The sequence below is a fragment of the Ostrea edulis genome, chromosome 4, assembly GCF_947568905.1.
Source record: "Ostrea edulis chromosome 4, xbOstEdul1.1, whole genome shotgun sequence".
Classification (NCBI taxonomy): domain Eukaryota; kingdom Metazoa; phylum Mollusca; class Bivalvia; order Ostreida; family Ostreidae; genus Ostrea; species Ostrea edulis.
The window spans coordinates 19514328-19540881 of record NC_079167.1 but is presented as its reverse complement, the minus strand read 5'-3'; the positions used below and the strand labels follow the sequence as shown (position 1 = coordinate 19540881).

The following is a 26554-nucleotide window of genomic DNA, read 5'->3' as shown; positions in this document are numbered from 1 at the left end:
TCCCCTATTGTGCATGGCTCCATCCTACTCCTGGGGAACATGATTTGAACAAACTTCAATCTGCATTACCTGGGGATGCTTGCATATTAACATGAGTATTCAGGGCCCCATTGTAATATTTTCAAAGATTTTTCCTATATATCTCCATGAAAGACTTTGATCCCCTATTGTGGCCTCACCCTAGCTACCCCTAGGTACCACAATTTGAATCTGCACTACCTTAGAATGTTTTAAATTAGCATGGGTATCCATGACCCAGTTGTTGTTCAGAACATGAGTTTTAAAGATTTATCCTATATATCGACCCCCCATGTAAAACTTTGATTCCCTATTGTGGCCCCACCCTACCCCTGGGGTCATGATTTGAACAAACTTGAATCTACACTATATCAGGAAGCCTTCATGTAAATTTAAACTTTTCTCGCCCAGTGGTTCTAGAGATTGCTTTAATATTGTTTAATGTCCCACTCATGAATTTTTCAATCATATGGAGACATCACCATTGCCGGTGAAGGGCTGAAAAATTTAGGCCTATGCTTGGCACCTATGGCTTTTGAGCAGGGAGGGATTTTTATCGTGCCACACCTGCTGTAACATGGGGCCTCGATCTAACTGTTTTTGCGATCTCATCCAAAGGACCACCCCATTTAATCGCCTCTTACGACAAGAAAGAGGTACCAAGGACCTATTCTAACCCAGTTCCCCACGGGACATGGTTCTAGAGAAGATTTATAAATGACCCCACTATATTTTTGCATTTTCTTCATGATCTCACCTTTAGAGAAAGCATTGCCCTTTATTTGAACAAACTAAATGAATCCCCTTTATCCAAGGATGATTTGTGTCATTAATTTGTTGAAATTAGCCCAGTGGTTCTTGAAACTTAATGAACAAACTCTTAAGCATGCTTTATGGCAAATGTAGCTGAAAATTAGTCCTGTGGTTCTTGAGAAGAAGTAAAAAATTGTTAAAGTTCACAAGACATGGGACAATGTGACCAGAAAAGCTCACTTGAGTTTTCAGCTGTGAGCCAACAAAACTTGACACATTTCAGCATCCCTAAGTGAAGAGCATTTAAATTTGTTTGATATTAAAGGGCTGTCCTCCTTTCCAATATGAGACATAATTAAAGGGGCATTATAGCTATCATTTATCACCAAAAATTGAATTCAATGAAAATTGCTCTATATATTATATATTTTAGTAATAACACCAGTATTTAATTATTTCCCACAATTTTAACCTCAAAACATTCACATGAATATGTATGATTTTGGTGATTAAATAAGTATTGTCTTGCAAGCCAATAATTCTACCTTATATATTTCGATCTTTACACGAAAGCAGTTATCTAACATATTTTATTAGGATTCTCGTTTTATACAAAATGTTTTTATTATTCATTAATATATATTCCTTTGCCATTGAGAGATTTTGAAGGGGGGGAAAATGGTTGCCACCACTTTCACAGCTAATGATCAAAATATAGTGGCAAGTTTTAAAATGTTGTTTTGTTGGCCCTTGGGGTAATGGTACAAACAAACTTAAATTTTTAACATACAATGTATAAGCAATATTTTCTACAAGTATTTAATTTTCTGACTTGAAATTTTTAAAACTCGCCACTATATTTTCCTCATTTTTAGAATTATGTCCCCTCAGAAAGGAGCACAGCCCATTAATTAAAGAAACTTAAATCCTCCTCACCTGAGGATGCAAAGTGGCAAGTTTTGTTGAAATTGGACCCATGGTTCTGAAGAAGTTGATAATGTGAAAAGTTTACAGATGACAAATTTGGATTAAAAAGCTCACCCATGCCTTTGCATTAGTTGATCACTATGTATTTTCAATCAATTAACTAAATGTTCCACCCTAAGCACCAAAACTCCTAAACGGGGCCATAAATTTCACAATTCTGATGAAAGTCTTTTCTTTCATTATTACTGCATAGATGTATGTGTACTCCATCCTCCCTGACCCTGGGGTAATGAATTTCACAATGTTGGATAACCTTGTTCACCATGACAATACACACAGTTTGTCCCTGTGGAAAAAAGTTTTTGAAGATTGCATTAATTTGTAAAGTTTTAACCATATCACTCTGGCCACAGCTGGGTGCAAGAAATTTGTTACTCGTATTTCAAATGAAATCTCATAAAAAAAAAAAGGTCATTCAAGAAGTGGATTACCTTCAAATATTAGAACATGTTGACAGACGACCTCATTTATTCTTCCCAAAAGATGTTTCATAAATTTGGATTTTAACTATGTGCTCTTTAGAAAAAGTTATTTTGTTGAAATGTTAACATAGTTATGATGAACAACCACTAAAAGCAAGAATTTGCCTTGCTTGAAGTTTGATCTAATAAGACTGAAAATATTTTCCCCCTCCCCCCTTTCCCAACCTGTAAATTTCACAGAAGTGTATGGAATAAGCAATAAAATTTGAAGTCTTAAAACATTTTATTGAGAAAATATAAGCATTGAATGTGATTGCTTTCTGACATCTGTCATGCACTTAACAGGAACAGTGAATTATGTAATTGCACATTACAATATTCTTCACAACATTTTGTGTTACTAGCACAATACATGTAAAAAAAATTATTCAAAGCTTTATATGGTAGCTTGCAATTATAAATTTTAACAGTTTGGTTTAATCTTCCAGAATTTTTAATTTCTCTGCATTTACTATTTCTAAGTAAAACTATTTGAGTCCCATTGAAGGCTCATTTTGGCTCCTGGAGTAAATTGAACCACTTATTACTGTCCAAATGCTCATCACTTTTTTTTAAAAACCATTTTCATTTGAAATTTAATATCAAATATTTCAATCCAATCCAAAATATGATACCTTCCTTACAGTCCCGACAGATGTCAAATAAGAGGTCCATGGTCCACAACATCTCTCTGCACAACCTTGTCCATTCATTGACAGACTCATTAAGCTTAGGACCCTAAATATACAAAACTTTAACCACCCCCAGATTGAATAAACTTGAATCCACAACACATGAGAACACCTGTACATATACAGTAAAAAAACCTCTTATTATAGCAAAGTGCTGGGAACGAACAATTTTGATTCGTTATAAAAGTAATTCATTATATCCAATAAGTTAATAATCTGTTTAAAAAACAGGGAATAAAAAATCATTTTGCTGTAAGTGTACTTTCATTATAAGTGTGTTCGTTGTAACCATGTTTTACTGTATTCTGATATGACACACTGTACCATTAAGAGGAAGATATTTAATAGGCAAAAAAATTAATAGTTTCTCGGGCCCCGCATCCGTTGAAAAGGTACCACATGGAATTTTTAAAAAAATTTATATTTGTTTATTTATGTATATGAGATACTGTAACTCTTTTCTTTATAGATATTTATCTAAAACTTAAATTTGAGAAGGTTTTAACAAGACTGCAAGTATCTTTTGTTCAAATAATTATTGAATGCAAACTCAATTATGTGCAAGTGGTTAAGAAAAATAGAATACATTTTTGAAATAGTAAGTAATATGTGAAGCTATTTTTTTTTTTAGAAAATTAAAAATTCCATTGCTTATTCTATATTTGAGGGAAAATAGTAACTCATTCTGCAATCAAAATTTGAAATTTTTGGCCCGAGAAATGATTAATTTTTTTGGCCTTAAATTTTATTCAACTGTAAATGCTATATTATATGATATACATGTATAAAGAATTTTTCTACACATTAAATCCCATCTGGTTTGAGCTATTAATCTACATTACACAAGTATGTATGTACATGTGTATTCAGTTGACTAATTGTATTCTTGCGACCGTATAGAAGATTTTTTAATGCAACCCTTACTCTGGGTATTCTCTGGTTTCTGAGATAATGGTTTCAACAAAGTCTATACTATATGTGGATGCTTATGTAATGATTTGACAATCTGTACTCATGTGAATCACATATCCTGTATAGATCAATCTATTCCTATAAAAGCTTTAATCCCTTATTGTGCCCCTGACCTGGGTCCATGCAACCTTGGTTTAAACAAACTCATGTCTCCTTCAGCCGAGAATAATTTGTGCCTTTGGTTAAAATCAGCCTAGAGAGAATGGACAAATTCAAAAGGTACAAAGTTAATATTCACCAACAGCAACAGACAAATTTTGATCACAAATTAATGGTATCTCACTTGAATCTATGGCTCAGGCAAGCTAAACATGTGTTAAGTTGACAGATGGACAAACATACAGACAGATGCCAGGCAAAATTTGATAAAAGATTATCACTTCAGCCCTACCATGTGGTCTATTAGACACAGGCAGTCACAAATACTTTAACAAATGTCACAAATAGACACACCCACACACACCCAAATTAGATTTCTCTACTGTACATAGAGGAAGGATCACAAATCTATAGCATCTTTAAGAAGTATGTCACTCAGTGTAGATACTTGACACCATGACTAGTTAGAAGACCCTGGCTTCCAGCTCTCATCTGATTCATCAGAGGCATACTCAGACAGAAGCTGGTTTGCAGATTTCGGTATAAGGACCTCATAGTCACTACTGCTGTCATACATTGACGATGATGTCACATCACTCTCCTCTGGAGACGACACAGGTTCCTTCGTATGATCACTGTCTGAATGGTAATGTTCAGTATCCAGTGCCGAATGCTCCGGCCTTGCCACTAGCGGAAATGTTCTCTGTGAATTCACAGAACTTGGCTTGGAATTTGACCTTTGACTTTTTGGTTGGTGCTCTGATGTGCTGGTTCCACACCTGTTTTGGTGTGAGGAGTTAGTGGATGATGAGCAACCAGTGGCATTAAGGGAAGATTTAGCTGGTTCTCGTTTTCTTCGTTTGTTGTCACTATAATCATAATCGCAGGCATCACCCACAGATTCTGTTCTTTTTCGTTTGAGGGGTGAGCGGGACAGGCAATTCTCGGCACTACTAGAACTCCCCTCACCATACCCACTCTCACTCAGTGACCTTTCTGCACCTTTGGTGGGCTTTCCTGTGTGGTTTGATGTTTGCAGGGATTGTGTCTGCCTGTCTGAGGAGTGGTTTTCTTCCACCTGATCCTGAGCACTCTTTCTTCCTGGTAGCCATCCCCTGGTGACTCGCTGAGCATCATCACTACTATACTCCTGCTCCCTCCTGTCCGATGGCCCCTGGTTTTCTCTGTGTACTCCATTAATATGGTCTCTCTCCTCTTCACACTTGTAATCTTCATTTCTCTGGTGGGAAAACCTTGAGCTTGTTGTTGAGCTCTGTCTGTCAGAATCTCTACCTGTATCTCTGATAGACCCACCACTTCCATCACTCTCTGCTGCAGACAAACCACAACTCCTGGAGCGAGAACGACGAGGAGAAAAAGACCTTGATTGTGACCTTGAGCGAGATCTGGAGGATGAAATGAAACGTCTAGACGAGTGTCTTCTCCTGTAGTGATATAAGCTAGATTCACCAGATAAGATAGAACTGGGACTTGCATTTCGTGATGACTGATATGATCGACTTGGAGAACTGCGTTCACTGCGTCTTGATCTGTGACTGTAATCAGAACTTAAGCTACGGTTTGTTCGAGTTCTACTGGACCTGCTACTTGTTGAAGAATGGCGATAGGATTCTCGAGAAGAACTCCGGATATTGGATTCCCGTGAGGAACTCCGGGAATTATTACGTGAGAATGAGCGCCTGGATCGATATAAGCGACGACGACGATACCTTTCATAGTACGTGGAATCTCTGTCCGCATCAGACTCATTCACTACATCCACATCACTTCCATTCGGGTTAGGCAGTGGTGACGGGGACCTTGGAGGGGTGTTAACCACATCAATTTCTCCAGTATGCTCATCCCTGGGATCACGTCTATATCTTCTTCTTGTTCTTCGCCTTCTCGGTCTATCCCCAAAATCACGCAGACTTCTCCAAAAATTTCTGTCCTGACGATCGAATTCCTCGAACGTCATCCCCTGCCTTCTGTCCTCATAGTCTGGGTAGCTGTAATCACTGTAGTTATCTGCAGAAGAGAAATCCGACAGACTTCGGCTGTCGTCACTGGATGACATCCAAACATCAAATGAGAGACTTCTACGCCGAAGGGTTTCTATTTGTTGGTTTAATTTTTCTGTTAATGTGTTGAGCTCAGTTACTTTTTTCTTCAGAGTATCAACTAAGGCATATTGTTCTGGAAAATAAAAACATGAGGTCTATCAATGATAGGTAGGTTAAAATAATTTTGCTAGGGTATCTCAAGAACAACACCCTCTGATCAAGTCCTCTCAATGAGCTAAAAGAGGATAGAGTAATATCAACACACAAATTCAAACAAACTACTCACTAAGTCGTGAAGGGGTAGGTGCAAGACGCTAACTCCTGCTCTTTGGCTATATCTTTATTTCATGGCAAAATTACGTAAGAACATTAATTCAAATTTTGCTGTTGTTTTTTTTCCTATGGGTGTTTTTGATTTGTTTTAATAAACATGATAAAGGTGGTGAGACATCCTCCAAGTGCTTTCACATGTTTTTTATTTTTATTTTTTTACCCCACAATCAATCTATGCCTATGCATTTATACACCTAGGCATTGATTGAATAATTGAGTCCAGCCTATTCTAAGGACCTCTGGCTCTCACTTCTAAATGCCAAGAGTTTGGTGAAGGATCAATCACACCCCCCCTCCCCTCCAACCATAAAGCCATCGCTCTAACCACTGGGATACCATGACAGGTTAAAAAAAAATTAAGGAGGAATTCTATTAAACGTAAAAATCTAACAAAATTCTATATATAGGAAAAACTTTTTTGAGTCTTTGGACAGATAAACTACATTCCTATACCTTTCAAAATATTCATGATTTAACATAAATACTATTACAACAAATTAAAAGAATGCCATATTAGAAATTAGATAACAAAGGACAATTATCTTTTTTTTTCCATCCCTGTATGTGCAAGTTTTCACACACTGAAAGTGAGCGAGTAAATGATTAATCCAAAGTGAAATGATGTGTACCTTGCGAGTATTTCCTCAATTCTTCCACGCAGTCATGGTTGTCATAAATTCGAACTGGAATCATCAAACCACACACATCTGTACACAGCTTTTCTCTGTGTTCACATTCCTCCTCTTCATGCTTTTTCAGAAATTTCCGTAAGACAGATTCGAAACATTTCTCATATTTACACTCCATCATTTTAAAGTCACACTCATTGATGTGTTTATCATACATCTCCAGTGGCACTTTTTCTCGACAACCATTGTTTCGAAAATCACAAAACATCAACAAGCGGTTCAACATGTTTTGTACGATGGGTAGTATTGGTTTAAGATGTCTTTTCTTTAGTCGATGGCGACATGTTGGACAGTTCCTGTTATGATGCAGCCATGTTTCGATACAGACTTTACAGAACACATGACGACAGGGGCTTTCCACCGGGCCATCCAACACACACTGACAGATACAGCACACCAAATCTGGGTCTGGAGGACTGTCAAATTTCTCCACATCAAAGCGAGACATGTCTGCAAGAGGTTAAGACACATATTTAAAATTACATAGTTCCATTCAGACTAATATTGTCTTCAGTGTGAGTTTCAACCACATACATCCAAAGATGATATGGATGCAGAATGATGGCTTATCTACTGTACTTACTTAAGTGGTTACTTATGCATGGGGAAAATTTTAAAATTACACTAATTAATAGTAATCATAGTGCAATGTGTATAGTTATAAATATCTGATATGATGTATGTGTGTGTGTATATATATAAAATATAATATATATATATATATATATTATATTCAGTTACCGCATATTTTTCCCCATGCATAATGATATTGGATGTGGAAAAACATGTACTAAACCCCCAGCGTCAATATCCGCTTTTACAGTGTATATACAGTGTATATAACGGTTTTCATTGTTGAACTTCTTTGTTTGCTTATTTATTCAGGAATATACATATATACAAAAGCATTTAAAACAAGACATCTTATAACATAATTACATGACACATTGTGTGATACATACAGTTGTTACACCAGAACTGGATAACATTGTTTTCAAATGGTGTTTAAAATTCTATAACAAACAAGAGGCCCATGGGCTACATCGCTCCCCTGAATCACCTTGGCCCATATCTAAAGATTTTCTCCATATAAATTCACATGTAAAACTTTTATCCCTATTGTGGCCCAAACTTACCCCTGGGGGCCATGATTTTTACAAAATTGAATCTACACTATGTCAGAAAGCTTTCAGGTAAATGCAAACTTCTCTGGCCGAGTGGTTCTTGAGAAGAAGATTCTTAAAGATTTTCCCTATATATTTATGTAAAACTTTGAACCCCTATTGTGGCCCCATCTTAACCTCGGGGGCCATGATATTTACAAACTTGAATTTGCACTACCTCAGGAAGCTTTCATGTATATGTAAACTTCTATGGTCCAATGGTTCTTGAAAAGAGGATTTTTAAATAACCCAACCATATTGTTGCATTTTTGTGAATATCTTTAATGGCCCTTCATTTGAACTTTACCCAAGTATGCTTTTTGCCAAGTTTGGTTAAAATGGGCCCAGTGGTTCTGTAGAAAAAGTCAAAAATGTAAAAAGTCTACAGACGAATAGACGGACAACAGGTGATCAGAAAAGCTCACTTGAGCATTAAGCTCAGGTGAGCTAAAAAGAGCCCAAGTGTCTCAGATGGAAATAAATTGGGCTCAAATTGTCTTGTGCCGGAATGTCTTTGGGCTGAATTGTCTCAAAAAGTTGGGTTGAAGCACCTAACTTTTTGGACTGAAACATCTGAGCTCAAGTTTCTTTGGGCTGAAATGTCTTTGGGCTAAAGTGTCTGACATTCGTTGGTGACTTATTTTTGTTTTCTTAAAACAGAAGAGTTCCGCTCTTATAGCTAGAGTTATGGTATGTTAGTGAGGTTTATTGAAAGTAAAATCCAACCAAATTAATGTCCCTGTAGTTCAGGCAGGTATTTCAAAATATAGATGCATCATTTTAAGTGGAAAATCACATGTATAATCATAATTGTACATTGCTACTTTTTCTCAAGAAGTTAGCATTTGTTCATTGAAAACACATGGTACTAAATCTACAACTAATGAAATTAGTAATTGTAAACAGTTTCGAAAGATGAAAGGAAATGTTGAAGAAAAATTTCGCACTTACTGAAATTTATCATTAAACTGAATTATAAAATAGTCAGTCTCAAATCATTGTCAACTTTCAGAATGTATTGTGCAACTTTATGTTTATGATGTAATGTTTATTTATAGATTCAACACCTATCTGACAATGTTACCTGCCATAATAAAAATAGTTTCTTTGACAATAAATAATTTGCTTTTTATCAAAACTTGACACATAACCTTGTGTTGCTTCAAGCTTCCTCACTAGAGGAGAATGACAACTGCTCCAAACTTGGAATTTCACAATTTAAAATGCAGTTTATATACAACTGTTGTGTGAACCATTATCAAATCACTTTGATTGCATTCTTTGGGGATTTTAAAGCACATGGCAGGTTGGGAGCACTTTCCCTACAGCGAGATATTCTCATAAAAACATGATTATCCCTTTTTAGCAAGAGTAATATATCCTGTACAACTGAGAACAACACCCAAGAAGTACACCTCTTTGTTTTTCACTTGGAAAGAAGAAAAAACGCTAATTTCTTGACTGAGTTGTCAGTTTACCATTATTTTCAACATGTCCAGTCCAAAGGCTATTTCTACCTACTTAGCTATTACTAGCTACCTAGGTATTTAAACCTACTTGTCAAGTACTTGAAGTAGTTACTTCTACCTACTTTTACCTGTTTTAAAAAATATAAATAAATAATAAGTATGGCACATCTTTTAAACAGGTCATTCGTTTTATGTACAGGGCTCGAAATTAACATATGTCCGTCAGTCTGTGACTGGCTAAAAGTCTGGAGGACTGACTGACATTTGTTTTAGTCAGTCTGATGGGACTGGTTAATTTTCTAAAGCATCATTTTGGAAAATATACTTAATATGAAATTTCATACACATTTGGCATGCTTCGATCTGTTTAATCAACCGGACGAATCTGATTCGTAAATATAAATTCCACATTTAAGTGTTACAATATTGTCTAAGGCATAATGAGTTAAATTTCATTTTAATGATAATTATCAACAAAATATATTTGATTATTTCTGGAAAACTCTGTTGGACTGGTAATTTTTTCTGCGGACTGGTTAAAATTATACCCCATCAGTCCGGCTGGACTGGTGACATAAAAAGTTAGCTTCAAGCCCTGATGTATCATGTTGTGTATGTGCACAGCAAAATTCGGAGTGCAAATTTGAATACTTTACGAGGGTGGAGAATGTAGAGGAAATACATGAAAATTTGCCCAAAAACCTTTAATTTACAAATGCATGAAGGTAAACTTTAAAATTAATACAGATTTGTAAGACATTCTAGACTTCTCATCACGTAGCTTTGATCCTAAGCTCCTAGAAAATGGAACAGGGTGCAGTTATTGATGCAAATTTGAAAGGTTTAATACAAAATGATCATTTTTCGTCCAATATTTTTGTGGTATTCATCGTCAGTGTAAGTGAATCAAGAAACTTGGTACACACCATATTGCGCCGTTCTTGCGTTTGGTCACGAAATGCAAGTAAAGGAAAAAGTAGGTAAAAATAGCTACCTGGAGTAGGTCTAAATATCTAGGTAACTATAAGTAGCTATATAGGTATAAATAGTCTTTGGACTGGACCTGTTCAATAGACACCAAAACACTAATTTCTGTGGAAACGAGGGGGTTATTTATATTCAGTCTTTCCTATCACCCTCGTTTCTGTCAAAGCCTTCATAAAGTATGTGGGATATCAGTCGCGCTTCGGTTTGAATTTATTTCAGCTTACATTTGAGTGAATTGTTTGAAAACTTACATAATTCAATTCATGAATGATTTTTTGCAAGGAAATACAATTGACACCATTCAATTCCACACTTAAGTAATAATAGAGGGCGAAGCCCTCTCATGGCCCGAAAGGCAGTGAGAGCGGAGCTCTCCCCATAGGTAACACATATACAGTCAACTCTCGATAAACCGCCACCTTTTGTTCTTATGAAATTATGGCATTATAACGAATTTGGCGATGAATTGAATTACTGCCATCTTGAAGAAATATAGTTACCGTTCTTGTATATGTAATAGAGTTATCTTTCCTCTATTTACAATACTTATGTAAGTGAGCGATCGGGTAACATTCGGTAAACAATCCTGTCTCGTCTATGTTATAAATATCTTTCAAATCATAATTTTTCATTACTTCTATTGCCTCTTTCCGGACATCAGTAATCAAACTCACATCAATTCCGGCACTTTCACCGCTTATAATTCTGGAAGAAATTCCATGACGTTGTTTGAAACGAGTTAGCCACCCTTCAGAATATTTGAAATTGGATATTCCTAGCTCTGCACCATACTGTTTTCCCTTTTCAATTATCATATCCCCGGTAACAGGAATGTTTTTTTTTGGTCCTGACTTGCGTAAACCACATAAACAACACCTTTTCTAAGTCAGTATTGAGTGCACTGCAGTGCCATTTCCTGGCAGGCGAGCCTTTAGAGATTGGGTCAGGGTTGACAAGAATTGCATCCTTTGCTGCTAAGATGTCGCCTCTTTCGTGGCGAAGCCATAGCTAAATTGAAATGTGTTTCTATGATGTATAAACAACTTGATTACAGTTCATCTCGAGTTATTTATTCAATACAGCAATTACTGGGATCCTTCTGTCCAGGTGTACGCTGGAGATCGATAATGACCAATTTACTGCTTCACTGACCCCGTGCACCCATGGCGGTTTATCGAGATAATTAACACGTTGAAATGGACTTTTGTAATGAAAACACTGTGGCAAATGGCGATAGCGAATTTGGCGTTTTAACGAGAGTTTTAAGTAACAGGAAAAATGTTCCTAGAAAAATGCGGCGTTATAACGAAAATGGTGATGAATTGAGTGGCGATAATTCGAGAGTTACCTGTATACATGTTTAAAAGGAAAATATAGAAAACTAATGAAAAATTAAACCATACCTATGGAACTTGAAAATTTTAGTCCCAATGGCGTCGATTCGAATACTATCACGTGGACATGTATTTCTCCATTTTGAATCTTGTGTACCCAAGTTCATGTCATTCTGAGATGTTACATAAAATCCATAAAAGCATGTAAATCTTATTTTCTTAAGTCATATAATCAACCCTCGATTTAAAACGCGAATTGTATCGTTACGTTTCCTATGTTGCTAAACATTTGCTAAACACCGACACTGAATATGACGTCACAATGCACTGTTTACATCAGTTGCATAACGTTTCCCGCGTTCAATGAATAGGTGGATCAAAAATGTCTAAAATTAGAATATTTTGATTGAGCTCTGTCCTCACCCGTTAGGTGCCAATATTTCGGGATATTTTTTGTCCTGTTATGGATCTAGATACTAACTAAGGCCAATATTTTTTGCTTCGCCCTCAAACACGGTCACGCCGTAAGACATATTAATCGTCGTCATTTAAAACACTACATCCTTTTGCTGTCAAGGGGTATAGGAAAGACCGAATATAAATAATCCCCTCGTTTCCACAGAAATTACCAAAACACCCGTTTAAGGTAATGTTTACTTTCATGCTAAAGAGGAATAATCGCGTTATAGAGGAAGTGTTCCCAACCTGCTTGATGCTGCCATATGCTTAAAATTATCCGTTACTACTGGAAAATCCGATAATGACGTAACAAATTCAAGTTAAAAAAATGGGAGGGGGTAGTTTCTGAGGAAACGAGGGGGTTATTTATAGAGGGCGAAGCCCTCTCACGGCCCGAAGGGCCGTGAGAGCGGAGCTCTCCCTACAGGTAACACGTATATACACGTTTAAAAGGAAAATATAGGAAAATAATGAAAAATTAAACCATACCTATGGAACTTGAAAAGTTTGGTACCAATGTCGTCGATTCGAATATTAGCGCGTGGACATGTATTCCTCCATTTTGAATCTCGTCTACCCTAGTTCACGTCGTTCTGAGATGTTACACATAAAATCCGTAAAAGCATGTAAATCTTATTTTCTTAATCATATATAATCACTCCACGATTAACGCCATGTTTTTTTTGTGGTTCAAACCCTTTGTTTGTAAATTTGCTAAATAACGACGCTGAATATGACGTCACAATGTACTGTTTACATCAATTGCGTTATATTTCCCGCGTTCAATATATAGGTGGATCAAATGTCCAAAAATTAGGATGCTTTGATATAGCTCCGTCCGCGTGCTAACTTCGGGTTGTTTTTGTCCTGTTTTGGATATAGATACTAATGTCAAAACTTTTTTGCTTCGCCCTCAAACACGGTCACGCCGTAAAACATATTAGATAGATAGATAGATGTAGACCGAATATAAATAACCCCCTCGTTTCCACAGAAACTAAGGAGGGGGGAACCAATTAACTAGGCCCTGTTTGATTTCATGAGGCTTAAAATTTGACTGTCTTACGACTGCAGTTTGAACTGGATACAATAGGTATTATTTGTGTTTATTACTATTTTTCTTTCTTTCCCCCACCTGATTGTTTTCACCAGTGAAAACCGTTTCACCTGTTCAACTTGCACACCGCTGATAAAATCTCCACAACGAGTCAGGATACTGTCTCAAGTAGTTAAACATGTGTATTTTAACGGTGAAAATCACAATTACTGCTGTAAGACAATCTCTTTGCCTCTGATCTGGTCTCCATCTATCTGATCGTAACACAGAAGAGTTCCGATAACGAATGGAAGGCGTATCGGTTTTAGGGCGCTTCGACCCATAGATATTTCGCCCCAATATTCACATGTAGTTAAAGGGGATTTAGTCTAAAAAGGATTTTCTAATGACACTGTGACATTGAACTTTACTTAGATTTTTTATAACGGTATCATAGGATTTAATTTCTTTGGTAGACACATATTTAACAATAATGATGATGTCTTTTGGTTTGGGCCGAATTGTTCCAAGTCAGAATTGTATAGTATTGTTCTCGAAGGCCTTCCGAGTGTAACCGAAGAACTCGGAAGGCCTTGGAAATCAGAAAATTGGTCTAGGTTATATAAATTCAGACTACGAGAAGATGGACAAGTTTGTTGTGAGAAAAAAGAGGGATAATGGAATTGATAAACCCTTAGAGAAAGAGAGAAAATGTTTGAAACAAGCAACCATTGATTCTTTAAAGGTAAATCATATAGAAAATAAAATGAATTGGGAGATACATTCAATGTAACATTGCAACACCATCGGCATCGCCTCATTTTTTATTTTGAAGTTATAGCCTACTACTTACTGTCACTTATAGTAGACAGGCTGGGAACATTTCCCCAACAGCGATATCTCGCTAAAACGCGATTTTCCCCCTTTAGTGAGAGTAAATATATCCCGTAGAACCGAGAAAAACACCCGTGGAGTACATCTCTCACATGAAAAGAAGAAAAAGTGCTGAAAATGAAATGTCTGATACTTCTGCAAATATATAAATCAAAACATATGCATTGGATTTCAGCCTCCTTCCCTATTACGCAGCAACGTTGACATGTTTTTGACTGTGTTCTCAATTTTATAGAGACAATTTGCTTCATGTTGAGACTTGAGTGTGTGTTGCACTTATTCAGCATTGCACAGAATTTACCATTATTTTCAATAAAACCACCAAAACACCTGTTTATGGTAATGTTTACTCTCTCATTAAAGAGGGATAATCGCATTTAGCAAAAAGATCTCACTATAGGGGAAGTGTTCCCAACCAATACGAGGACAGGAATCGGTATAACAGCCCGTTAAACAGGTTGGGAACTCTTCCCCTACAGCGAGATATTTTCACGAAAATGCAATTATCCCTCTTTAGTGAGAGTAAATATATCCCATAAAACTGAGAAAAACACCCACAGAGTACATTTAAGCAATTCATTAAACAATGAATTATTTTTTGAAAAATGTAGTCTCATAACTGCAACGTTGAATAACAATAATTTGTTTGCACACACCGTCGCAGTTATAAGACTACATCTTTCAAAAAATAATTTATTGCTTATATTTACATTTTAAAAACCTTTTTTAATGTGTACAATTTTTCGTGTACATCTCAAATTTTCCGCCCAATTCTTTGGGTAAGTAGCGATTAATGGAAAGCAAAATGTGATGTCGTAACATATTAAAAGAAAAGAGTGCAATGCTGAAAACATTTCATAGTCCAATTCTTGAATTGATTTTCAATGAATATCATAAACATCAACTTAATAACATTTAGTTTACAATCTGAACTGGGTTTAAACAGTTCAAATCTATCTAATTGTAAACAGCGTAGGTATAGTCACTATAGGTGCTAGTCGTCCATGTTGTCACTTCGAGAAATTAAAAGTACAATTACTGAAAGAAGAATTTTGAAAAATCCTGCACTTGGATTAATTTCTTGTGTTTGTTCGGTGATATTAACCACATATTAGAGGTAAGATCAACTCACAATTTCGCATGTATCTGACATCGAATGAGATGGGAAAGGACAACAAAGCTTTGTTTTCATTCAGCACACCTATGGCCGAGGACAGGAACATGGTAATTTTGTCTATAATGATAATAGTAGGGGTCTATTAAGGGGTAATAATAATGAATAGTATAAGACCCCTAATATTATTATTATAAAATCACCAGTTGAACCGTTTCGAGATGCTAGATGCAGACAACATTGCTCGACAGTCTTCACAGTGATTCGGTCTTTGTTGTTACAGGCAAATATCCTTCAAAATTCTCTGATGCACTTTATCATAGGATTAAAGAGTAAATGTAAATATCACTTCATGTTCCATGTGAGAAGAAGAAAAAGTGCTAAAATGTTTGATGCTTTTGCAAATATATAAATAAAAACAATTACACTTACAATGTGAATGTGATTTCAGCCTCCTTCCCTAATACGCAGCAATGTTGATATGAAATTTCTTGACTGTTGTCAATCTTATAGAGAAAATTCTCGTCATTTTGAGTGTGTGTAGCACTTATTAATTCAGCATTGCACGGAATTTTTCATTATTTTAATCAAAACACCTGTTTGTTGTAATGTTTACTCTCTTGCTAAAGGGGGATAATCGTGTTTTAGCGAGAAAATCTCGCTAATGGGGAAGTCACAGTGTTCCTAACCTGTATAAGACCTGTGGACATTAAGTGGCAAGAAATGAAATACAGTATTCGTGAACTGATGCTCATCCATTACAGTCAAAACATTTGACTTTACAAGTTCACAATGCTGTAGTAGTTAGGGCTATATATGGACAGTGGATATCAGCCTGGATAGCTCAGTGGTTAGAGCATCTGACGAGCACCTGACTAATAATGCAGGAGTCCTGGGTTCAAATCCCGGTCCAGCCATAAATTTTCTCCTCTCCAATACTACAGTGCGATGGGTGGATGCTAACTCAGCACGGATGGAGAAAATTTAAGCTTATCACCATAAACGGGTGGGAACATTTTTCAGCATGGACTCTCTTGAAAATTCCTATTTAAGTTGATTTTCCATTAACTTAGTTTTACTCTTATCATATTCATGAATTATAAAGTTAAACATTTGGTAAAACATATTCAAAACAAATTTGAGATCTATAAGAGATTAAAACCAAGGGGAACATAATTATCCATCTAGCTGATCATAGAACGATGAGTGGGTCAGCTAAATCAGAAAATGTGTCTGGAAATCTAACCATGTGGGTTATTTACTCTAAATACACGATTTTTATGTAAACACCACAATGCATACTACTTCCATAGTTATGCAAATATATTTTTATGATACTGACATTGTATTATTAAGCCATGATGTATGGTTTGCAAAAGTAATGCGCACGGATGTATCGGACTATTGTTTTGTTGTTTGGTTTTTTGTTGTGGGTTTTTTGTTGTTGTTGTTTTTGTTTTTGTTTTTTTTTGTATTCCTCTGTGGTCACTAGAGTAAATTGATACAGTGCCCTAATGAAAGGGGATTACTTTGCTACAAAATGCCAACTTATTTTAGAATGAAAGTACAACTGTCTTCTCATTTTTTATTTGCAACAGTCGCAAACATCTGTTTTACCAACTCTACTAACACATGGTTGGTAAAACTCAGTTTGTGATCATTAAATCAGCATTACTGGCTGCAAATGACAAATGAAAAGATAGTTATTTTCTAAGTAGCCAAATGACATGGATGTAAGTAAAAACGACCAGATTACAATAACCTAATCATACATACATACATTCACTGCTAGTTATTTAAAGGTGATATTCAGGGTTACCTAACCATACACTGCTAGTTATTTAAAGGTGATATTCAAGGTTACCTAACCATACACTGCTAGTTATTATACCCCCCACAACAAGTTGTGGGGGGGGGGTATACTGGAATCGGGTTGTCCGTCCGTCCGTCTGTAGACGCAATGGTTTCCGGGCTCTAGAGCATTATCCTTTCCACCTACCGTCAACATATCTTATATGTGGACTACCCATGGGATGAAGATGTTCCCTATCGATTTTGGGGTCAAAAGGTCAAAGGTCAAGCACACTCGACATCGAAGTAGCAATATGGTTTCCGGGCTCTAAAGCGTTATACTTTCCACCTACAGTCACCATATCTTACATATGGACTACCCATGGGATGAAGATGTTCCCTATCGATTTTGGGGTCAAAAGGTCAAAGGTCACGCGCACTGGACATCGAAGTAGCAATATGGTTCGGTTTGTCATGCCATTTGTTTTTTACATTCAGAAAAGAGGTAGTTTATACCTATTACCAACACCCTTTGGGAGATTGGGGTAAGCGGGGGGTATTCTTAGTGAGCATTGCTCACAGTACCTCTTGTTTAAAGGTGATATTCAGGGTTACCTAACCATACACTGCTAGTTATTTAAAGGTGATATTCAGGGTTACCTAACCATACACTGCTAGTTATTTAAAGTGATATTCAGGGTTATCCTTTTTTTATAAATCTGTCAAATTCATTTTAAGGACATCCACAAAATTTCTGACATTTTCTCTAAAATTATTTTTTCAAATCCTTGATATGAAGAGTTCTTGCAAGTATGAATTCTGAAATAGGTTTAGATTTTATTTATAGTAATATTGCCATAGTTTGTATATTAGACTTGGTAACTTAGTAGTATAGATCACGTAAATAGTAATGCAAGGGCCCCAGGGTCGATACCAGATTGTTCCTAAGATTTATCCTTTTCTTCTTTGCTACAGTATATAATGTCCATTTATACAACTTACTGTATTACATAAGAGCTGGACTTTACATTTTTACTCGCAACAACCAGGAACTATCAAAATATGCTAACTCTAAAACAGACATGGGAATTAATATACTTTAAGACTTTTTGCAATCTAATTAAAATTAGATCCGCTCATCTACTTTCGCTACACATGTGTAGCGATAGTAGATGAGCGGATCAAAGGATCTAATTTTGATTAGATTGGAATTTTTGTAGAAACAATAGATAGAATGCAAGTGAAATGTAAATAAAAATTATACATCATTGAGAAACATCTTTAAACCACTAGTTGGTTCCGAGGTAGTACATGTAGATAGGTGTAGATAGTACGAGATCTTTTTGATTGAAAGTGAAATATGCTGCATACTATTTTAGGGAGTTGTTGTTGTTGAGGAGATTAGGAGAGCCAAGGCGATTCTAAAACAGTCCACCACAACAGTTGATCAGATGTTAGAATGCTTATCAGATCTGGAGAAAAAGATACCCCCAAGGAAAATCCTACTGGAGACAAAAATAGGTAAAACTGAATATAGATGCAGATTCTGATCTACATAATCTGTAGCAAACAGAGTCAGTCTTTGATGCAGGAGGGATGAAAAAAAAATTATTCATGTTTTGTAGCAACAAAAGTGGACAGAAATTGTTGTCAATTGTTGAAGGGGTGGGGGGGTGGAGGGGTAATGTCTATTTCCAAGATATCTTAAACTGTACAGTTATCAGCAGATACATGTATCAGCTTTTATTAATATTTGGTGTGTATTAAACTTATTTCTTGAAGGTGAGTTTTGTAGTCTGTGGTCTTTACAGGAAATGTTATCAATAAATTGAGAAAACATGATAATGAAGAGGTGCGTCAACATGCCAGACGAGTGTATGTCAAATGGAAAACTCACTTTGTGGAACACCGAGATAGGCCACAGATAGAGGTTCAATGTGATCTCAAGACAGAGAAAACGCGGAAAGCCGGGAGGAAGTTCATATCCGAGGCATTAGCGGTAATGCATGCACCACATTTTCAATTAGAATCATACTGTCCATCGCTCTGTCTGTAAAGTATACATATTCTTACTGCATGGCTTATATATATATATATATAGAGAGAGAGAGAAGGGGGAGGGGTGGATCTCATATTGTCTGTCGCTCTGTAAAATATACACATTCTTACTGATTGTTTGATTGATTGTTTTGATGTTTTTCACCACATTCAACAATTTTTTCAGTTATATAGTGGTGCCCAGTTTTTGTTGGTGGAAGAGAGAACCCAGATACAAAGTAACTGGGAAGAGACCACCGACCTTCCGAAAGTAAACTGGGAAACTTTCTCACTTACCGGCACGAGCGGGATTCGAACCCACGCCGAATCCCGCTCGCACCGGTAAGTGAGAAAGTTTCCCAGTTTCACTGGTTTGTTTGTAAACATAAAAAGACTTGAGTCTTTGTTTACATAACACATATTTAAGGCTAAAATATTGCTTTTATTCCTGCATTCAGAAGGTCAAATTTTGGCTGTCAACATTGAATGAGTTACATTCTTAATGTTTAACATCAAAAATTAAAAACATTTTTTTTTCAAAAAATGTGAACCAATCCCCGTCAATCTAAAAATGCATCAATGTAAGATCCTCATTATGTGTAGAGAAAAATGCACCATAAATCAAAAGGGGTTTTATACAGGGTGGATCTGTAGCTCTCTGGCCTATCCTAATTTCGTCCCAGAGAGCTGTAGTTCTGGATGGGCTATTTTTGTGTGTTCTGATAATGCCTATTGATTTACTCTTATTTAGGTGCCTACTGATAGGGGATTGCCAGAGATCATTGAGAGAGAAGTATTTTTAATCAACAACAGATTTCTCAGTGGCCATTATAAGAAAACTATGAGGAACATGTGGTTCAAACTGAAAAATGATCAGACTGTCAAAGACCAAGTGTTAAGTTCGTCTTTGTCTGTGAAGGAATTTGTACAGATGTGCTCACCATCAACGACTGCAGTGTCATGATCCAGAGAATATTAGTGCTTCTTTCCTTACCATCTGATGTTCAGTGTATACATTGTTTATATGTTTAAAAAAATATTTTCCGTAAAATTTTCATCATTTGTTTTGTTAAATATTTGTATTCTGGTTGATGTGTGATGATTCAAGAATGTTCATGCTTTATTGCATCATTTGAACACATAGTGGAGGATCCAGTGACACAACAGGCACGTTAATGAAGATATCAGCATTGCCTGTCTCTTTAACATAACGGGCACATTATTGAAGATATCAGCATTGCCTGTCTCTTTAACATAACGGGCACATTATTGAAGATATCAGCATTGCCTGTCTCTTTAACATAACGGGCACATTATTGAAGATATCAGCATTGCCTGTCTCTTTAACATAACGGGCACATTATTGAAGATATCAGCATTGCCTGTCTCTTTAACATAACGGTCACGTTAATGAAGATATCAGTATTGCCTGTCTCTTTAACATAACAGTCACGTTAATGAAGATATCAGCATTGCCTGTCTCTTTAACATAATGGGCATGTTAATGAAGATATCAGCATTGCCTGTCTCTTTAACATAACAGTCACGTTAATGAAGATATCAGTATTGCCTGTCTCTTTAACATAACAGTCACGTTAATGAAGATATCAGTATTGCCTGTCTCTTTAACATAACGGTCACGTTAATGAAGATATCAGCATTGCCTTTCTCTTTAACATAACAGGCACGTTAATGAAGATTTCAGCATTGCCTGTCTCTTTAACATAATGGGCATGTTAATGAAGATATCAGCATTGCCTGTCTCTTTAACATAACGAGCATGTTAATGAAGATTTTAGCATTGCCTGTCTCTGAAACATAACAGGCACATTAATGAAGATTTCAGTATTGCCTGTCTCTGAAACATAACAGGCACGTTAATGAAAATGTATTGCCTGTCTCATTAACATAACAGGCACGCTAACGAAGATTTCAGTATTGCCTGTCTCTTTAACATAAAGGGCACATTATTGAAGATTTCAATATTGCCTGTGTCTTTTGTCTTGTACTCTGATTTGTGATGTATTTTATTTGTATAGTTCACAAATTGTGAAACATTTCTTTTGATTGAAAATAAAACCTCCCATTATTTGGGAATATTGATTTGAGAAGGGAGATTTTATGTATGTACATTTAACAATATTGTATGATTTGATTTATGGTGATGCATTCTAAGGAGGAATAACCAGGCTGTCACTACAGTGATACACTCTAAGGAGGAATAACCAGGCTGTCACTACAGTGATACACTCTAAGGAGGAATAACCAGGCTGTCACTACAGTGATACACTCTAAGGAGGAATAACCAGGCTGTCACTACAGTGATACACTCTAAGGAGGAATAACCAGGCTGTCACTACAGTGATACACTCTAAGGAGGAATAACCAGGCTGTCACTACAGTGATACACTCTAAGGAGGAATAACCAGGCTGTCACTACAGTGATACACTCTAAGGAGGAATAACCAGGCTGTCACTACAGTGATACATTCTAAGGAGGAATAACCAGGTTGTCACTACAGTGATACACTCTAAGGAGGAATAACCAGGCTGTCACTACAGTGTTTGAACAAGATCCCGATTTACTAAGAATAGAAAATGTATCCTAAGTTCGTGTTCAAATTGGGAAATATTTAATTTATATATGTACAATCACCCAGGTTTTATTTTAATTATAGACATTTTTTCCTCAGTATTTTGCAATAGGTGATCATTTGAGAAATGTGTCTTACTTACATTGTCTTATAATTGGGAATTTCTAGACTTGTATTAAATTGATCTATTTTATGCTTATTTTTCATATGGGAAGGGTCCTTTTATCGGACCCATTTTAGGGACATTGACGGTCCTGATAACACACCTTAGAAATCTGATTATGGATGGAAAGTGGTGGATATGTACAATAATATTTTAGAATTAAAAACGTCATATTCACTTTATTTAGTTGAAATATACAGTATTAGAAGAAAGTTAAAAAAAATTATTGAAACCCTTGCTAGACTTGAACAATGATCTACAGACAAGTGGTTGACATGTTGATATTTACATTTTTATTCATGTTTCAAAAGGAAGTCGGTCATTATGACAATGTTTTATTCTGCCTTAAAATAGAATTTTTAATTCTCACATGTTTTAAAAGCATTGATGGTTATAAAGTGATAAGGAGGCTATATCATAATCTAAATACAACACCTTAGGGATTTTTCATTCATAATATTTGTTATACCCCCCCCGCAAACAAAGTTTGGGGGGGGGGGGTATTGTCCGTCCCTCCGTCTGTCCGTCCGTTTGTCCATAGACACAATTTGTCCGAAGTTTATTTCTAATACCGGTGGACATATTTCATTCAAACTTTATGCACATCTTCTATATATTATGTAGTTGTGCATCTCCTATTTTCATTGAAATATTTTAACAGTTATAGAAGTTACGCACATTTTCTTTTCATTTTGGGGGTTGCACACTTTGTCCAGAGTTTAATTCTGATACCGTTGAACAGATTTGATTCAAACTTTATTCTCATCTTATATATATAATTTAGTTGTGCATCTTCTATTTTCATTGAAATATTTTAACAGTTATAGAAGTTACGGACATTTTCTGGTTTAGAAAAGATTACAATAATACCAATACTTGAGCTAATGTCATTTATTTACTGACAAAATCAATGACAAAGTAAAGTTGGCATAACATAATGATCTTTAACAAAGTGAATATAAACTAAAGACTAGAAGAGTTGACCAGGGATTTGCAATCATACAGCCTAAAATGTGCCAAATAGTATTCATAGTTTATATTAAGCATATTTTTAATATTTCATGTACTGCTGTACTGTAGAATATACACTTCTGCATTCACATTGATTGCCCTGTAGATAATGTGAAAATATCCAATGTGCTTGCATTAAATATTTCCCATTATCTTATATGCCCCACGGGGGGTATTAGTCTCATTAGGACAGTTCTAGTTCCATTTCCTGTTGACTATAATTTCCATTTAATGCCCATTCAAATCAGTACAAAAACCAATAATTTCACATTTATTAAGAATTAAATACTTCTATGTGTGGTACAGTTTTTATTTTCCTATTCAAAACATCGCTTGGGGAGAACTCTCGTATATTACGTAAAAATTAACGTCAAATTTGGTGACATCGTCAGGTTAACATAAAGTTTTCCGTTGAATATATTACAGCTACTATGGTAGATAAAGAATAACAATGGTCATTTTCATAAATGGCACATTTTCAAATACCAGATTTAGTATTTTGGTGAATTTCCTTGACAGGGCAGATTTTGGCTAAAACCGTACCTTGTTCTTAGGCCTCTAAAACCCAAGTTTTTAAAACTATTTAACATTACTCTCACTATGAGTCGATCGACGAAGGTTGCATATGATGTCATCTTACCACGTGACTACCCAACTAAGGGCCTAATTGACTAGACTTTTTGAAATCGGGGCTTAGGTTTAAGTCGGTATTATGGTTAATTATCGCAATATTTCGGCGAACAAACTATTAGAATTAATTATTCTAAGCATAAGGAAGACAAAATGCAAATAATTTTGTATACTTTGAAAACATGAGATATGTCCTTTAATGTAGGTCCACCCTCCGGTGACGTCATAAGAATTTGCCAAGTCAATGATTGAATAAGATTTATGCATGTCAGGAACATAAATTTTGTTGGAGTCTTTTTCAATAGTTGTAAAAAATCTTGCTAACCATAAAATATTTCAAAAGTGTAAGTTATGTAAATAATCAATTATTTATTCAAATACATATTTCAAAATATTGAATCCAAGGGCAATAACTCTGTTTTCATTAAATTATTCATAAAGTCCATTGTGTGATAGATTTCCTTCACATACATTTTGTATAGGTTTTTAAAGAAACAGTTTCATGAAATTGTTATGAATACTATTATAATTATTGTTTTAACCAGTTTTTGTGAAATTTTGATAATGCTGTTTTAGAAAAATTGCAATTTTCTGAAATTGATAACAGGTATATGTGTGCTAATTGATAAAAAAAAAAAATCAATTAATAACGCAACATATTTATTTGTTACCAAGATATATTATTTGAAGAACCCAACAATAAAATATAAGGTTGAACCTATGATTTTAAAGGGGTGGAATTACCTTAAAGTTTCTCACAAACCAATTTCACTTGGCACAGATCATTGTTTGGTAAAGGGGATTCAAGTTTGTACAGATTATTCTCACTTCAATGGGGAGATAATCAAGAAAAGACAAAAATAGGATGGGGTTCGACATTTAAAATTTTTTCTTTCAACCACTGGACCAGAGAAATTGAAATTTACATGAAAGCTTACTGACTTAGAGCAGATTCAAGTTTGTTCAAATCATGCCCCCTTTCTCCTCCTAGGCATATGATCGCACCACTGGTATGTGCAGGGGTCTGTGCTTGTCCAACTCTTTATTATGCATTCCTTGTAGGAGTTATGAGATTCATCACTGTTTTAACCTTTTCATGTTCTTGAACATCTCTCCTGAAACCAATATGCAGACTGAAGCCAAAACACCAAAGGTGACCAAAGACTTTTCCATGCCCATGTGAATCTTAACTCAGTGTAGATACAAAAGCCCCCCCCCCCCCCCCCCCCCCCCTTCTTGTCAAATGAGGAAACGGATATTTCTCCCATTGAAATTGGTTAATTACGAATATGATCCATTACTAAAGGTCCAATTTAATTTCATTGAATGAACTCCTCTTTCCTCTTATAGCGCTATAAATCCGTTTGCAAAATGTCCAGCTAATGATGTGGTTAGGACAACGTTGTTGATACTCTGCTTGTGTCAGCATTTCCTTTAACGGCCGTGGTAGTCTAGTGATTAGGGTGGTAGTCTAATGGTTAGGGTAGTAGTATATTGGTTAGGGTGGTAGTCTATTGGTTAGGGTGGTAGTCTAGTGGTTGGGATGGTAGTCTAGTGATTAGGGTGGTAGTCTATTGGTTGGGATGTTAGTCTGGTGGTTAGGGTGGCAGTCTATTGGTTAGAGTGGTAGTCTAGTGGTTAGGTTGGTAGTCTAGTGGTTAGAGTGGTAGTCTACCGTGGTAATGGTTAGGGTGGTAGTCTAGTGCATAAGGTGGTAGTGGTTAGGGTGGTAATCTAGTGGTTAGTGTGCTTGCATGCTTCGCAACCGGAAGATCCAGTGATGCTCGATCCGAATAAAGTCTAATAGTCTGACTGCCCGGTAGGGACCTTGTTACACTTGGTCAGTTGCGACGAAGTGTCTGTGGCGATAGGCGCCCCGATCCCCAGGGGATGGAGACATGTAATAATTCATTTTCTTACCAGGAGGCGTGTTACACACGCTTCGCTTGAACCTCTGTTAACACCTTTCTACACCATTATTGTAAAACTTTAATAATGAGTTCACCAAATTTAACAACAAATTAAGGTGTTTCATCATAAAAAATATATTCCAGTGACTGTTTTCATAGCACCCCAACTCTTTTGATCCCGTGGGGATCCGGGTTAGAATAAGTCCCAAGTTCCCCTTGCTACTGCGGCGACTAAATGGGGTGGTCCTTCGGATGAGACCGCAAAAACCAAGGCCCCGGGTCACAACGCGTGTACCCTCCCTGCTCAAAGGCTGTAAGCGCCGAGCAAGGGCCTAAATTTTGCAGCCCTTCATCTACAATGGTGAGGTCTCCATGTGAGTGACAGATTCTTGAGCGGGACCAGCTAGTTTGCGTAATTTGCGCCCTCTAGGGACAAAAATGGTATTCAATGTTGGGCTGATTTTAGAGTTATCGCTCTTGCAACATCATGCCGTAATATTTTTTTTTTTAATTTCCATTTTTCATTTGAAAGCATACAATGTTAGTTGGGATTAAAAAATAATCCTCGGATACTCTCGCTTAATTCTCACCAATAGTGCCAGGGGCCCATTGGATTGAATGCATTTTATTATTATTATTCTTTATGTAAGGCATATATATAATTTATATATAAATACATAATTATTACTATATGTATGATAATATGTATCAAATAATCATTAGAAGTATTTTTCAAAATCATAGACTATATTTCAATTAGCGTTGATAAAACTAACTTTGTAACTAAATATATTTTATTACATTGCGTTTTAAATACAATTCTAATTTATTGTACTCATGGATTCATTTAATGCTCTAGTGAACCTTGGTATTCTAATGTTTACCTTTGTTTATA

The 26554-nt window shown here is 36.0% G+C and overlaps 2 protein-coding genes and 1 non-coding gene across 4 annotated transcripts; 2 read left to right on the top strand and 1 right to left on the bottom strand.

The window, feature by feature from the left end:
- Window positions 1-2444: 2444 nt before the first annotated feature.
- LOC125669793 (uncharacterized protein DDB_G0287625-like) lies at window positions 2445-13842 on the bottom strand. 2 transcript variants are annotated; one of them, XM_048904570.2, is made up of 3 exons: window positions 13615-13842; window positions 7008-7517; window positions 2445-6178 (listed from the first exon to the last, which is right to left on the bottom strand). In XM_048904570.2, exons 2-3 carry the CDS (start codon window positions 7513-7515, stop codon window positions 4443-4445), a joined length of 2244 nt encoding a protein of 747 aa, XP_048760527.2. In that variant the 5' UTR covers window positions 7516-7517; window positions 13615-13842; the 3' UTR covers window positions 2445-4442. The 2 variants fall into 2 exon arrangements, with proteins under 2 accessions (XP_048760527.2, XP_048760528.2); XM_048904571.2 differs by having other exon boundaries at window positions 13647-13831.
- A 207-nt stretch (window positions 13843-14049) lies between these two features.
- On the top strand, window positions 14050-20408 carry LOC125669804 (transcription elongation factor A N-terminal and central domain-containing protein 2-like). Its single transcript, XM_048904601.2, has 4 exons — window positions 14050-14260; window positions 18694-18835; window positions 19126-19313; window positions 20103-20408. The coding sequence occupies exons 1-4, from the start codon at window positions 14159-14161 to the stop codon at window positions 20313-20315; spliced, it is 645 nt and encodes a 214-aa protein (XP_048760558.1). The 5' UTR covers window positions 14050-14158; the 3' UTR covers window positions 20316-20408.
- On the top strand, window positions 16357-16440 carry Trnai-aau (transfer RNA isoleucine (anticodon AAU)). The gene has a single exon. It is a non-coding gene; the product is annotated as a tRNA-Ile (tRNA).
- Window positions 20409-26554: the final 6146 nt, after the last annotated feature.

What these genes read in the sequence shown, in the direction of transcription:
- LOC125669804 (XM_048904601.2), top strand. Translation starts at nt 14,159, where the DNA reads ATGGACAAGTTTGTTGTGAGAAAAAAGAGGGATAATGGAATTGATAAA. An exon ending in CAACCATTGATTCTTTAAAG is followed by an intron (nt 14,261 to 18,693) that starts GTAAATCATATA and finishes ATACTATTTTAG; the next exon opens with GGAGTTGTTGTTGTTGAGGA. An exon ending in TCATATCCGAGGCATTAGCG is followed by an intron (nt 19,314 to 20,102) that starts GTAATGCATGCA and finishes ACTCTTATTTAG; the next exon opens with GTGCCTACTGATAGGGGATT.
- LOC125669793 (XM_048904570.2), bottom strand. Translation starts at nt 7,515, where the DNA reads ATGTCTCGCTTTGATGTGGAGAAATTTGACAGTCCTCCAGACCCAGAT. An exon ending in ATTGAGGAAATACTCGCAAG is followed by an intron (nt 6,179 to 7,007) that starts GTACACATCATT and finishes TTTATTTTCCAG; the next exon opens with AACAATATGCCTTAGTTGAT.